The sequence below is a fragment of the Phocoena phocoena genome, chromosome 4 (assembly GCF_963924675.1).
Source record: "Phocoena phocoena chromosome 4, mPhoPho1.1, whole genome shotgun sequence".
NCBI lineage: Eukaryota > Metazoa > Chordata > Mammalia > Artiodactyla > Phocoenidae > Phocoena > Phocoena phocoena.
This window is the reverse complement of record NC_089222.1, coordinates 142,796,409-142,811,696: the sequence shown is the minus strand read 5'-3', so window position 1 is coordinate 142,811,696 and position 15,288 is coordinate 142,796,409. Positions and strand designations below refer to the sequence as shown.

General features: G+C 57.7%; 1 protein-coding gene across 1 annotated transcript in view; it reads left to right on the top strand.

Annotated features, from left to right (window-relative positions):
- The window catches only part of PRDM15 (PR/SET domain 15), a 41,165-nt gene extending 27,267 nt beyond the window's left edge, over positions 1-13,898 (top strand). The window contains 9 exon segments of the mRNA XM_065876140.1: positions 498-661; positions 1,544-1,623; positions 1,879-1,998; positions 4,621-4,752; positions 6,323-6,406; positions 6,725-6,900; positions 10,535-10,615; positions 12,407-12,616; positions 13,428-13,898. Coding sequence (XP_065732212.1) covers positions 498-661; positions 1,544-1,623; positions 1,879-1,998; positions 4,621-4,752; positions 6,323-6,406; positions 6,725-6,900; positions 10,535-10,615; positions 12,407-12,616; positions 13,428-13,898 — 1,518 coding nt within the window.
- The last annotated feature ends 1,390 nt before the right edge of the window (positions 13,899-15,288 follow it).

Sequence of the window (15,288 nt, the reverse complement as noted above, 5' to 3'; positions counted from 1 at the left end):
GCTCCTCTCTCCTCCGCCTGCCCCCCACACGGCAGGGACCCTTGCTTAGAGGCTGGGGGCGCGGTGAGTTTTCAGCAGTTTTGCTGTACGGCTTCACTGCTCAGGGAGCTGTGGTTCACCACTGCCGAGCAGGTCCCTGCGTTCTCCCTGGGCGTTCGCACCCATGGGCTCAGCACAGCACCTGACCGTGCACCTGTCAGGGCCTTCAGGCTTGGGGGAGAGATGGGGTCAGGTGGGCGGAGAGGAGGAGCGTTTTGGAAGCTGGCTGGGGTGGGGGGGGCGGGACCTGCCGGCAGGTCCAGGAGGACTGGAGTCTGCTTCCTGTGCTCCCCCCCGCTTCGTGATTTTGCCCACCGCTGGCCCTGCTCTCGGGAGCCCCCGTCTCCTGCTGGGAAGCGGGCTCCCTCCGGCGTCCGGGGCGCCTGGGTGGCAGCGGCGCAGCGTCGGCCGCGGGGATCCGGGCTGCGTGCGCACGAGAGCAGTGTGCGTGTCCGCAGCTCACCTTCGGCCGCGGGAAGGAGTACCTGAAGCACATCATGGAGGTGCACAAGGAGAAGGGCTATGGCTGCAGCACCTGCCATCGGCGCTTCGCCCTGAAGGCCACCTACCACGCCCACATGGTCATCCACCGCGAGAACCTGCCTGACCCCAACGTGCAGAAGTGAGGCCCGCCTGGGCAGGGGCTCCCTGGTCTAGGGTGGTGCGGAGGGAGGGCTGGCTTCCTTGCAGAGAGGCAGGTGCCCAAATCGGCCATCTGGAGCGTAGAGCAAATTCTCCCTCCTTCGGGGGCCCTGGGCGGGTCTGGGGGAGGCACTGGCCTCGCTCCTTCGTGGGTCATCAGGCCTCTCCCAGGTTGCACGCCTTCCCAGACCCCCGGCACACTGGGCCACGTTGCAGGCCCTGCCTCCATACGACCAGAGCCCCTTTGCCCGCAGTGATTAGGTTTCGCGAATGTCAGTCCCACTTCTGCCTACAGCCCGTAATCAGCGCTGTGTGTCCAAGCAAGTCAGGCAACAGCCCTGCTTAGAGCCGGGTAGTCTGCTCGGGCTGCCGACTGGGCAGCTTGAACAGCAGAAATGTATTATCTCAGTGCTGAAGGCCGGACGTTCTAGATGCAGCAGATCTGCTTCCTTCTGTGACCGTGAGGGAGCATCTGTCCCAGGCTCTCTCCTTGGCGTGTGGATGCCATCTTCTCCCTGTGTCCTCGTGGCCTTCCCTCAGTGCGTGTCTCTGTGTATAAGGGCACCAGTCATACTGGATTCGGGCCTGTCGTGAGGACCTCAATTTTAACTTAGCCACCTCTGTGAAGACCCCCATCTCCAAGCACCGTCGCATTCTGCAGTGCTGGGAATCAGGACACCAACGTGTGAATTTTGAGGGGGACGATTCAGCCCAGATGGAGGCTGAAGTCTCTGGGTCCCTTGTCCCCCGCCCGGCACCTCTTATGCCCCACCTGCCGATAGAGGCGCTCAGGCAGGTGCACTCGGCCGCTGACGGCCCCGGGAGGCTGTGCGGGGCGTCCTGAGCCTGTGCCTGGTTTCAGGTACATCCACCCATGTGAGATCTGCGGGCGTATCTTCAACAGCATCGGAAACTTGGAGCGGCACAAACTTATCCACACAGGTAGCCGTGCCTGGGAGGACGCAGGGGCCCGGGCTGCTTCCTGCCCTATGGTCATCTTGCCTCCCTGCCGGCGCTTCTCTGTCCGTCTTTGCCACCGCTCCCCCCCTCTGGGTCCCCGCGGAGACCGGGGAAGGAGGGCTCAGCGGGCACTGCTCCAGCTGCAGGCGGGGGGCAGCACTCCTCCCGTCACTGCCGTCACGCGGTGACCGTGGGTGCGGATCTCCTGCTGTGAAAGTCTGACCTGTTTGTCTGTAGGTGTGAAAAGCCACGCCTGCGAGCAGTGTGGGAAGTCCTTTGCCAGGAAGGACATGCTGAAGGAGCACATGCGCGTGCACGACAACATCCGAGAGTACCTGTGTGCAGAGTGTGGGAAAGGTGAGGGCAGGTGGGGGGGAGCCGGGCTGTGTGCTCAGTGTGGGGGGGGAGGGGGAGGGAGGGGCGAAGGCGAGAGCGGGTGCACGGAGGTGGGGGGGGGACCTGGCCGTCAGGCAGGAGGAGCGGCCAGGCCACACGGGGGGGTCGCCCAGACCCGAGTCATTTACTCAAGAAAGGTAAGACCCGAAGAGGATCAGCGAGAAAAATAAAGCCGTCCAAAGGCAGGGAGATGGGGTGAAATCAGAGCACAAGCACATCGTTTTAAAAGTAGGGAAGCGGTGTAACACAGAATTCTGTGAAGTACAGAATAACCTGAGGGTCCTCATATGGCCTGAGTATAGGTGCAAAATCCTCGACTGCCGACTGGAACTACTGACTAGGACCAGCTGTGCAGTAACACAGTGATGTACTGTTACCAGTGATGACTGTGACCTTTATTTGAGTCGGGTGAAACGAGTTAAATGCTAGTAAGTCCCTTAATAAAATCTCTTACATCAGTAAGTAGAACGAGGAAAAGAAAAGGTAATCGCAGTCCGTGGTACAATTTTAACTCATTTCTGTTTGAAAACAAACCAGAACTGTCAGGAAGGCTTGGGGCAGCGGGTCTTTGGTGCTTTCAAGTGGCCGCCAGTGGTCTGTGTGGTGGAGAGCGGCAGTGCCACCCTCCTTCAGATATGGGACTGATCAAGTTCATCTGCCTTGCCGTGAGGGTCTTTTAAAACTCTAATATTCCATCAAGTTTTTACTTTCTTCCTTTATGTGATTTTTAGGAAAGTACGAAGAAAACACAAATGCCCCGTAATTCCACTCACTGGATAAACCCCCGTTAGACTCGTAAAATAAGATTACACGCAGAAGGCTAAAAGAACTGCAGAGAAAAGCAGAAAGTGCACAGTCCCCCGCCCCGGCCCCCAGTCCCTCTCTGCACAGGTGACAGTGTCTTGTCTGTTCTCCAGAGTAACTGTGTGCAGTGTGTAGATTGTTTTATTGAAAAAGTAACCCAGGCACCTAACCAAAAAACAATTTTTTACACAAATGGATATGCAAAGTAAAGTTATTCCCACCTCGGACCTCAGTCACACTCTTCAAAAGCAGCATTTGATCGTTGTGCACTGACATTTCTAGAAGTTTCCACGCATGTCAGCACTGGCCCTGCTGGCTGGAGCTCCAGCTGCAGCCCCGTCTTTGCTGCAGCAAGTCCAGCCCCTTTCCCACAGAGCTAGAGCCAGTTAGAGGTGGGAAGGGTTGTAGGTAGACAGGTGTGGTGGGCCGTCCCCCCAGCTGGGCAGGGGGCAACCACACCTGAGACCTGAGTGCTGTTCAGTGAGCCCTGGCAGGTCAGGGAGGGGTGCCCAGGGTGGGCGCTGAGGTCAGTGGCACATCTTGTGTTATATACATTTTTATATCTGAAGTGTATTTAATGTTCAGTTTCATGATTTCTTTCATGACTTCTGAATACTTTAAATACAATGCAGGTGTTAACACTTGGGTTACCATATTTATCTTCCATAATCCTAAACTATCGGTGGTCATTTTACTTTCATATTATGATCACTGGCACATACAAGCGGATCCTTGTGTTTACCTGTTCTTTCCATACCTTACTTTTTATTTACTTCCATATCCCTCGTGGTGACCTTTTCATCTCAGGCAAATATTGCCCTAATTTTCCTCGCAGAACCTTGATAGGATTCCATCCTGTGGATTCCTACAAGCAGACCCTTTAATTTACATCTTCAGGGGTTTTTGGCGTGCAGTCTTTTATCATTCCAGGTGATGTTGCAGGAAATGCCCTTGCTTATTATTATCAATACTTTACATTTTCCCCCCAAATTCTGGACCTGACCGGGTCCTATTCAAATGGGAGGCTGTAGAAGTAATGAGAGCCCCGTCACCGGGCAGCAGAGACCCGTGTGCCATGCCTGGTGGGTTTCCACGTATAGCATTAGTAGCCGAGGATACACAGGAAGATTTGTTCAAAACACTTCACGCACCATGAGATGCTAAGGCCGCCCCCCAGGCGCCCTTTGCCCACAGACCCTGCATCCCCCTTCCTGTCCAGCGCTGCTCACCTGGTGGGTCTCCTGGCCTAAGACCCTCCACCGCTGATCCAAGCCCTAAACCAGGGTCTTTCCTTCTTCAGCGCCTGAGTTAGGGAGGTTTTAGCATATTTCGCTCCTTTCCGCAAGTGTTGACTTGGTTACGTTAACCTGAAGGTAGATGGAAAGTCTGTGTTTGGACCTTTAAGTATCTAACCTTAATTAACACATCACCAAGATCAACAGCGGACTTCAGGAGACTTGGAGCCGCCTACCAGATGAGTCGGTTGGGTCACAGTGGTTAGATTGGCACGGCTATCCGCAGCTCCTGTCGTTGGGAGCGCTGACCGTGCAGGCCGGGCGGGCGCCCGCCGAGACGGGCTGTCTGGAAGTGGCCTCCGAGGACACACGGCCCGCCTCACCGCTGGTGGAGGGGGCCCTCTCGGAGACGAGCCCCCGCGCCCTGTCCCTCTTTGCTCTCACCCCGACCTGTGTGTGCTGGGGCGAGGGGGCGGGGCGCGTGCGCCGCCGGGGTCCGTGGCAGGGCTGGGGCCCCCGAAGAGCCGCCGCGCTCCGTCCGCAGGCATGAAGACCAAGCACGCGCTGCGCCACCACATGAAACTGCACAAGGGCATCAAGGAGTACGAGTGCAGGGAGTGCCACCGCAAGTTCGCGCAGAAGGTCAACATGCTCAAGCACTACAAGAGGCACACGGGTGAGTCAGCCCCGGCCGCGGCGCCCTCGCGGAGGGACGGGGCCAGCGGTGCAGGCGCGGCTCGGGGAAGCGCCGCCGCCGCTGCCCCTCGCGGCCTTTAGCTCCCAGCAGGCCCCGGGTTTCCCGACCGAGCTCTCGGAGGTGGGTCGCTTGGGTGGCCGGGTGTCTCAGAAGCTCCCGGTCCCTGCGAGCGCCCTGCGTCCTTGTGCGCCCTCACGGAGCTCGGGTTACCGCCCAGCTAGCTGTCCTCAACGCCTTCCCTTCCGCTCAGCCGTCGCCCTGCAGGAGCGTGTGAGGGAGAAACCGTCAGACAAGGGCCCAGGGCGTGTGTACACGCCGGTCGTTCTGTCGTCTGGATGTGTCCATCAGTAGGGCAGTGGCTAAATTATGGTGTGTTCACCATGAGGGACAGTGCACCCCTGCAAGTGATGGAATCGTGTGTTAAGTTACACAGACGTTCGTGGTCCAGTGGGAGAGAAACCAGCCTCTACAACAAATGAGTTCATTGTTTTATAAAACATTTGTGTATGGATGAACGTGTGTGTATAAGAGGATTAAGATCGACAGCGGAGTGAGAGACGGTTATTTATCCCTGGGTGATGAAGTTGTGTCTGAAGTTTCTGGTAGGAGCCTCTGGTTGGTTCCATGTTCTCCCTAAAACGCACCTGAGTCCTGCCACTGCCTGGCCCAGCTCGCCTGTGCGCCCACCTCTCTCACTGCCCCCAGGGCTGTCCAGGCCACCACGCAGGTCTGCTTTGGGTCCCCCTGGAGTGCCAGCCCCCAGGGCACTGGGCTTTCACAAAAGTGTGCTGCCCTTCTCTTCCTGGGGAAGCTCATCCGTTTCACTTCCCCTTTTCTGGGAAGCGTTCACCCCCTGGGACTGGGTCCTGCGCCACCTCTCGGGTCTCACAACAGTGCACCTGCTGGGCTGTAGCGGCCTCTGGCCTCCAAAAGCCGCAGTGAGCGTACGAGGGGTTCGCCGAATACGGGGCCAAGATAAGTCCGAGATGAGTGGACCCTGAAAATCACTTACCTAGTTTTCCATTTGGGGGGAAACCTTTATTTAAAAGGCATTCTAAGGATCCACTTTCTTGTCAGTTTGGGGAGAGAAACAGTGCAATGCCTTGATGCTTCCTTGCCGGGTTGCAGGCAGGCAAGGTGGTCACCCCAGACCGAGTGACTGATCTGAACAGTCAGGACGGGAGTGAAGCGGGTGGAAGCCTTAAACGTGTCATAAACGTGGCCCTGCCTTCCCTGGCCGCGAGCTCTGCAGAGTAAGCTCTTTGAATCGGATGCTGCTGAGACTCTGTGGCAGTCTGTGGGCCTCGGGCTGAAACTGTCCTTGTCACCCCTTCTGCGGAAGGAGCTCGCCTGGGTGCCGGCCACAGGGTAGCTTTCAAGCCACAGTGTGCCGGTCGCGTGTGGGAACGAACACTTACTGTCTGCTCTCTCCTGGTAATTTACCTGCCGTGCAGCTTCTGCAAATACAGAAGTGTGTCAAGGACGAGACAGCTTCTGCGTGTAGTTAAACACTCGTGAAACGTGAAATTAAGCGTGCCTTTTTCTGCAGGGATTAAAGACTTCATGTGCGAACTGTGCGGAAAAACTTTCAGCGAGAGAAACACGATGGAGACGCACAAGCTCATCCACACGGGTAAGCGCGGCACCTGGGGACCGGCCGGCCGCCTGCCGCGGGCTCCGCTGAGGCCATCGGAGCGTGCGCGGTGGGGACGGCACGGCTGTGGTGCTGTTGGTAGGCCTTTTCGGATGTTTTGGTGCTGTTCTGCCTGAACGGTGGCCCCTCGCCCCCAAAACGTCAGCCCAGCAAAATTTTCGGACATTGGAGTAGCGACTGGGCTCCGGGAGGGGAGGAGGCCGCGCTGCCTGTCCCGCGGCCTGACCGCCGGGTGGGTGACCCGGCGGCTGAGCCCGCTCACGACCCGTGCTTCTTCTGCCCCGTGCGCGTGGGAAGTGGGCAAGCAGTGGACGTGCTCCGTGTGCGACAAGAAGTACGTCACCGAGTACATGCTGCAGAAGCACATGCAGCTCACGCACGACAAGGTGGAGGCCCAGAGCTGCCAGCTGTGCGGGACCAGGGTGTCCACCAGGGCCTCCATGAGCAGACACATGCGGCGCAAGCACCCCGAGGTGAGCCTGGGCGGGCGCCCCTCTGCCCGCCTCCCCCCGCCTCCCCGCGCGGGCCCCACCCCTGCCCAGAGACCCCGCCGCGCTGGCTCACCATCCCCGCCCCCGCGCAGGCCCGTGGTTCCTCCCGGCGGGGCCTGGGCCCGGCAGCTCCCCTCCACCTGCGCGCCGACGGCGCTGAACGAGTGAGTGGACAGAAGAGCCTGGCGCCTGTTTTTTGCTGAGGTTATGAATTACATTCTCGCTGGAATTACGGCGAGACGGGAGTGCGACCCTCACCCCTCCTCCTTTCCTCCCTTTGGGCGACTAAAAACGATTCAGGACGGGAGCCTCCGTGTGGTGTTAGGGGCTGATTAGAAGGTGGCCCTGGGGACCGAGGGGGAGAAGCTGTATCGAGGCAGATAGACCCCGGCTCACCCGTGGGCTGGTTCTAAAGGCAGGTCCAGCGCACTGAAGAATTTAATGCTTTTTAAAAAGAAGTAAACTGAGAAACAAAGCTAGAAGGAAGTACGGGAAAATAGCTATATCACTGAAAGGTGGAAACTTGCTAAGCGCAAAAGCGGTGAGAGGAGTCTCGAACAAACGATTCGAGTAAGCGGCATAACATTTAGAACTTCTGTAGGTCAAAGGGAAAACGGAAGAGATGTGGTAAGATATTACTACCGTTAACGGATAGGAACTGTTAACATTAAAGGTAATATGCATTCCACGAGTAGAACACAAAGAACCCAGTGTGTCCACGGAGGTTCATGAAAGCGAACACCTGTGGTTAAGACACAGGAGAAAGCCTTTAACGGTAGAGGTGCCATCCTTCCTCCGTTAGATTAGAGGAGGTTCTTAGATTCAAAATGCCTGTGCGCCGGGCGTGAGCCGGGTGCCCGGCTGTGCCGTGTCCTCCTGGGGGGGTAGCGTGACCATCCCTCCATTTATAAATGACTACTTGGACCCCTCAATGTCCAGCAAGAGGAATGTGATTAAGTTAGTGGTAGTTTAGTGATGTGCGTGAATGTGACGTGTTTGCAGAGAACCCTGAGTGAAAGCGTGAGTGTTTGCTGTAAGAAAGCCGTACGCACCGTGCGTGTACCGCGTGTGTATACACTATGTCATTCACGTTGTGTGTGTTTATGGCATACTCACGTATGTAATATAAATGGGGTGGGCGAAACGAGAAAGGACGAAAACATTACACGGTGGTCTTCTCCTGGCGTTGAAGTTTTGGTTATTTCTTCTCTTGTTCTCCATTTTACATAATTTCCTCTAGTGAACATGGGTTACTTTCGCAATTATAAAAGCACCCTCTGCCTCATGTGGATGGTAGGTGCGTCTTTTTCTGCGTCACCTTGACCCTGAGCTCTGGGGACCCCGAGGAGCTGGGGCTCCACCAGCTTCGCTCTCCTCACTCTTGGCCTTTTCCACCTAGTGGCCAGCTAGCGTTTCCACCTAGAAAAACAAAGTTGGGAGAGCAGGAGCCCGAAGTGCCAGCATCCACCCGCTGCCCAGTGTCGGCAGACAGCGCCCTCCAGGTCTCGGGGCCCAGGGCCGGCGCTGCAGGCTCCCCCGGGGGCTCGTGACGTGTGGGAGTGATTTCTCGGTGACGTGTGGGTGTTTGTAGCTACACGTGCTAACAGCGCGCATGGCAGTTTTTGCAGACGGGTCGTGTGATGCACGTTGCTGGGTGCGGGAGGCCTTGCGGGCGCGGAGCAGCTCGGCAGACGCTTCCGTCTGGTTGACGGTCGCTTCCTAGCCCGCCCCTCTGTGCGGCCACCTCTTTGCACCTCCTCCTCTCACGCCCACCATGCGGGTGGCACAGCGCTCTGGAGGGGACGCCGGCAGACGGAGGGCTCCCCTTTCGGGGCTCTGTTCTCAGTCCCTTTTGTCTCTGAAGCCTTCAGCCTCTTCCCCCGTTGATCCTCTGACGTTTCTCTGTCCTTTCCTTCCGTGTTGCTCAAACAGATACAGTTAAGTGCCTGTGGGGATGAGCGCTGGTCACCAGCCGGACAGGGTGCGCCCCGTCGTCCTGGACCGACCGTCTAGGGTGGGAGACGGGGGGTGGGTAGGACGCAGACAAGTCAGACAGAGAGGAAGAGCTGGAGTGAGGCCGAGGGAGGGCTCTGCTGCTGTGTGGGTGCCACCCTGGGGCCCGGCTGCGCAGGGGTGCGGGGCAGGGGGCCACGCAGTGTGGGCACAGACTCGGGGGCAGGGGTCCCGTGGAGGCCGGCTGAGGTGTTACGCGTAAGCTGCTTTCACCCATTGGAGACCTTTCAGAATTGATGCGATTTTATGACTTCAAGGTGTGGTCTTTCCCTCTGCTTTGAGTGAACCCTCCATTCAAACAAATCCAAACACACAAGGTACTTTGCGTGCGTGGTCTTCCCTCCGAGTAAGAGCGAAGCCAGCAGATGCTTCTGTGGTTGTTTTTCGTGGCGTGAGCTTCCAGACCGTGTGACTAGGACGCGATGATGTCGTCGTTGACGATGATGGAGGTGGGGGTGACAGTGACGGCGGTGACAGCGATGGAGGTGCTGATGGTGAGGGTGGGAGAGGACGGTGGCATCTGGCTGCTGTGAATAAGCTTTGCAGCGTCACAGTCACACTTGGGTCCTCAGCGCCACGTCAGCATTTACGTTGCAACACACATGACCACGGCCTCCTTGCTGGCCGTCCTTTCAGAGAACGCCCAGCCCTGGTCTTGGAACCTAAGTCCGGAAATGCAGCTCCCCGTCATTCTGCTTAAATGAGCCCCACCCGCTACGTATAGCCTATAATTTTGTTCTTAATTTTTTTTGACAAAGAATGTAGAGATGCTTGCAGAGCCATTTGGCTGAAGAGCCCGTGCAGATACTTTCCTGGTCTCCCTGCTCTCGTATAGTCTTTGCACAGCACTTCCCTTCTTCAGCAACTGCCCGTTTCCACACCTCCCTCCCAGGGATTCCGTTCTCTCTGCGCTCAGGGTCCGTCGCCCCACCTGTGATTTGTTCACTTAAGTGATCCCAGTCACGGTACAGCCGGCGTCAGCAGGTGTGTGGGTCAGGTTCAGGGAAGACCGGGTGGACCCCGGGCGTGTGTCGTGGCGTAAGGGTCTGCGCGCCGGGGACCGGCCGGTGCGGCTCACAGGTGCACTTCATCAGAAATGACCAATGAAACTACCCGGACTTCTCTGCTTTTCAGGTAGAAAAGTCACGTGTGTACAGTGTAAATGTCTCACTCTCGAAGGTTCCTTGTAGGACAGGTTTCCTGTATCTTGTCCCGCTCCGCTCTCGGTTTGAAAGAACAAGATTGAGTGAGAATGCACTATGCGTTACACACTAGGCACGTTAGTGTTTTCACTAAACTAAAAGGGAAGGAATAGTCTCCACCCTCGAGCGGTGGGCAGTGCAGTGACACACGGACAGGGGCGAGGTGACACCCCCGTGTGTGAGAGCGCGGCAGAAACTTGAAGAGAGGGGGCCTGGGAGGAGGGAAGGAGAGCCCGGACGGGACTGTGGAATCCAGGTTTTCAAGTCCTGAGCAGGGCCCGTGAGGGCGTGGGCGCCTTTGAGGGTGACGGCCTGTCGGCGCGTTTCTGGGTCCCGCCTGACCTGAGCCTGGGCCTTCGGGCGTGGTGTCCCGGGCTCACCGCCCTGTGGTCAACTCCTAGGTCCTGGCCGTGAGGATCGACGACCTGGACCACCTCCCCGAGACCACCACCATCGACGCCTCCTCCATCGGTATCGTCCAGGTGAGGCCTGCGCACGCGGGGCCCGGGACGTCTCACCCGAGGGGCCCCGGCAGGTGTCCTGAGTAGCCTTTGGGAAAAACCCCCACGTTTCACGCTCGTTTGCCGCTGTTTTATCGGTTGGTCGTCACCCCAGGAGCCTTTTACTTTCTGTAAAAGTTTCTAGAATTTCAGTTTCCTGAATCCTGACATATCTCCTTTTAGAGAATAGATGGTTTCTTAAGTCACAGCTCCCCAGAGAAAACAGTCAATAGAGAGCGTGTGTACACGTGCGTACGTGTGTGTACAGAGATAGATTTATTTTAAGGACTTGGTGCCCACGAGTGTGGAGCTGGCAAGTCCAGAACTTTCAGGACGGGCCGGAGGCTGGAGACCCAGGAGGAGCTGATGCTGTGCCCGAGGTCCATCTGGAGACAGAGTTCCCTCTTCCTCTGGGAGCTCCAGCCTTTTCTCTCGAGGCCTTCGCCCGATGGGACGAGGCCCACCCGCATTGCAGAGGGTGCTTTGCATGACTCAGTACCCACCGATTTCGGCGTTAATCACATCTGAAAGATACCCTCACGGCAGCCTCTAGACTGGTGTTCAGCCACCCAGCCGGGTGCCCGAGCCCAGCCACGGTGACACTTAAACTTAAGCATCACAGGTGGTTTCCAGAAAAGCTTGTTAGCACGATTAGATTATTAGAAGCAAAATAACTTTCAACGTGTTAGGCGAACTTACTTTTAAGAGGAATTTTTAGTCAGTACCTTTATATAAAGAGCTTCTCTTATTTTATTTTATTTTATTTTTTTGTGGTACGCGGGCCTCTCACTGCTGTGGCCTCTCCCGTTGCGGAGCCCAGGCTCTGGACGCGCAGGCTCAGCGGCCATGGCTCACGGGCCCAGCCGCTCCACGGCACGTGGGATCTTCCCGGACCGGGGCACGAAGCCGTGTCCCCTGCACCGGCAGGCGGACTCTCAACCACTGCGCCACCAGGGAAGCCCAGCTTCTCTTCTTTTAAAGGAAACGTGTCATGCTCTCGGTTATTTTAAACTCACGTTTCTACCTCTGTGTCTTGCAACGGAGCTTTGGGCGCGGCGCTCAGCGGCCGGGTTGTACTGAGCCGCCGTGCCCCACGCCTCAGCAGCCCCGGAGGGCCAGGACCACGCCCACCCCTGGCCAGGGCAGCCCCTCCTCAGGATCTGCCTGCCGCTGGGTGGGGGCAAGTCTCATGGATGGCACCAAGGACCAGGAGGGAGGAGAGCCTTGCTGGCCACCATGGCTCGGCGGCCTCCGTGATGCTGGGCCAGCCCAGCCGTAGGTCGGAAAACAGGCCACACTTGGCAGCTCAAGAAGACGTGTGCAGGGCACCCGTCTGGGGTCGCCATTACCGCTGGGCCCTGTTTGCTGTCCCCAGAAAAGGTGACCGTACAGTTCTTGCGGTCAGCCTCATTTTGATCCGAGATCGGGTCTGCAGTGAGTTTGGTTCAGCCAGGGGATGAGAGTCCTGATGTGAAAGCATTTTTCGGTCTCAGACTGAGCTCAGCAGGGCTGAAACAGTGGCTCAAAAAATCTGCTGTTAGAGATGTTCCTATTTCAGCACAAAATGTGTCTTTTAAAAATATGGCTGGTATCTAAAATCCTTCACCTGAAAGAAAAGCAACTGAAACCAACAGGAACCTGCCCCCGTCCTTAGAAGTGCAAGTTAGCGGACAAGCCTGGTCACGTGGTGTCCAGGAGCAGGGCCGGGCCGCGCTGGCCGCTTCGGGGACACGGCCCGTTGACCCGCCGTTGTCGCGCCTTCTCTTCCTGCAGCCTGAGCTGAGCCTGGGGCAGGAGGATCTGGCGGAAGGGAAGCACGTGAAAGCCGCCAGGAGGACTCACAAGAGGAAGCAGAAGCCGGAGGATGAGGCCGGGGCCGCGGGGCCCGAGGAGGCCTCCTTCAGCGAGTTCTCGGAGAAGGAGGCCACGTTCTCGGGCGGCGTCGGGGACGAGACCAGCTCCGCCGTGCAGAGCATCCAGCAGGTCGCCGCTCCCCGTGCAGGGCTGGGGGCCCCGGGCGCGGGGGGCCTGGGCTCTGGCCGTGGGCAGCACGTTCCCCGTTTCCCAGCTTAGACCCAGAAGTCACCGCCATCCTCCCGGCTTGGGAACGGGTCTGCGTCTAGTTTGGGGAGGTCCTCAATGGCCTGAGCGTGCCGGCCAGTCAGGCAGGGCCCGAGTCTGCCTGCCAGGGCGTGTGGCCGGCCAGCCTGCTGCTTTTAACCAAGGCTTCCCCGCTGGGGTTTCGAGGCCCCCGGCTCCTGGTCGGCGTGTGTCGGACGCCACACCCCTCCCCTGACTGGCCCTGGGCATCCTGGTTGCAGACGTCCCTGCGTTTCGGCCCTGTCTGTGGGGAAGAGCATGGCTTGCGTTTTCATTTATTAGCTCTGGCCCTGCACGTTGGTTCACTGCCCTTCTGACCTTTACAGTTGCGATTTCCATTTACCTTCATCACTTCACAGGAGTTAAGAGACAGTGAAGAATGAGCTCGGTTTTTCTCATTACTTTCTTCTGTTTTTTTTCCTAGCTACGGAAGCCCTTTGCTTTTCAGCTCCAGCCGATGGCCTCGATGACGGTGTCTGTATCTTGCTTCTCTCTTTCACTAGAATTTTTTCCCAGGAAAAATGAACTTGGTTTAACCCCTCAGCAGCAGGTGTTTAACTCCTTGCTTTGGGCCAGGAGCGTGATGCTTCCAGCGTCACGAGATGGCCTCCGAGACAAAGTATAGCACAGGAAGCCGCCCGTGTTCTCGATTCCGCAGGAACTAACGGTCCCGTGTTGTGCGTGACTCTTCCAGGTGGTGGTGACGCTGGGCGACCCCAATGTGACCACCCCGTCGAGCTCCGTCGGCCTGACCAACATCACCGTGACCCCCATCACCACCGCGGCCGGGACTCAGTTTACCAACCTCCAGCCGGTGGCCGTCGGGCACCTGACCGCCCCGGAGCGCCAGCTGCAGCTGGACAACTCCATCCTGACCGTGACCTTTGACACCGTCAGCGGCTCTGCCGTGCTGCACCACCGCCAGGACGACCTCCAGGTCCACCCCCAGCCGGAAGCCTCGAATCCGCAGTCGGTGGCCCACTTCATCAACCTGACCACCCTGGTCAACTCCATCACGCCCCTGGGGAGCCAGCTGGGCGAGCAGCCGCCGCTCACCTGGCGGGCGGTGCCCCAGACGGACGCGCTGCCGGCCCCGGCCCCCGCCCCGCAGGCCGCCCAGCCCCCGGTGCCGGCCGAGCAGCAGCCGCAGATGTACAGCTACTGAGTCACCCTGCAGGGACCTGGGGAGAGAACCACGGACAGGCGGTCTGCTTCTGTTTTTATTTGAGATTTGTTTGCTGGATACCAAACAAAAGAACAAGACGCCGCACGTTGCGGTACCAGGAAGGTTGACGTAGCTTTTGCAGCGTGATCTCCAGATTCACCAACAACCATCACAGTGTGTCAGCTGAGCTCAGACGTGACCCTGAGCAGGTCCCCCTGAGGCCCCATGTGCTCTGCCCGGCAAGGCCAGGCCCCCAGGCTTCCCTCCCAGAACGCGGATGGGCGCAGGGTTTGGGAAAAGGAAACCCAGAGAGGAGCAGCACGGTAAGACCCGTATGTCACTAGGGATGTAAGTGGCGTGTTTCGTTTCTCCCTTTAGGGCTCCGCTACTGTGTGAAAATGTAGCCGGTTTTCTCCTGGGGCTCCTGCACTTTTTTGCTAATGAGCAGATAGGAGTTCAAGTAACGTTTACCCTCTTTGAAATTTGAGCTGAGTCGAATTCGTTCTGCACCTTTGGGCCGGAACCACGTGGGAAGATGCCCTGTGGGAGCGGACGCCCCTCCTCCGGCCTTCACGAGTTCCTCTCGGGCAAGGGGTCACGTGAGGTTGCCGACCAAGGCACCTTAGTGATAGAATTCGTGAATCGATTTTCAATATGGCTCTTTCCTTTTTTGTTTTTTTTTTTTTTTTTTTTTTTTTTTGCGGTACGCGGGCCTCTCACTGTTGTGGCTTCTCCTATTGCGGCTTCTCCTGTTGCGGAGCACAGGCTCCGGACGCGCAGGCCCAGCGGCCATGAGCTCACGGGCCCAGCCGCTCCGCGGCACGCGGGATCCTCCCGGACCGGGGCATGAACCCGCGTCCCCCGCATCGGCAGGCGGACTCCCAACCACTGCGCCACCAGGGAAGCCCTGTTTTTTTTTTAAACTTCACCTCGAGCGTACCTTGTGTGATCGAGACTGCGGAGGCCACGCCGTTCTCTGTTTTCCTCTAACACACAGAAGTCGTTTGCACTGTGGGACTGTGGGTCCACGTCCAGCTCTACGCGGCTGCCCCGATGCAGGGGCCGTGAGCCTCATGCGGCCCCCCCGGAGGCTCCTCGGGGTCGTGTCTCAGGATTCTCTGCCATCCAAATGTATTTATTATGGCTGAGGCGCAGCCAGAATCCCCCGCGCTAGAGAACAGGGGAGAAATTCATGTCTTTTTTCTGTTTAAACTTCAAGTCCAAAGCTTGGTGTGTTTCAAGACCAGTTTTCTAAAAAAATGTTGAATGAGCTTGGCTCTTTCCCCAAGAAAGGTGTAGGTTTTTCTGAAATATGAAGACACTGCTGTTTCCTGCCGAGTAGTATGAAAGCGGAAAGGCCATTAGCTGAGCGGTAGAAGCGTCAGTGCCC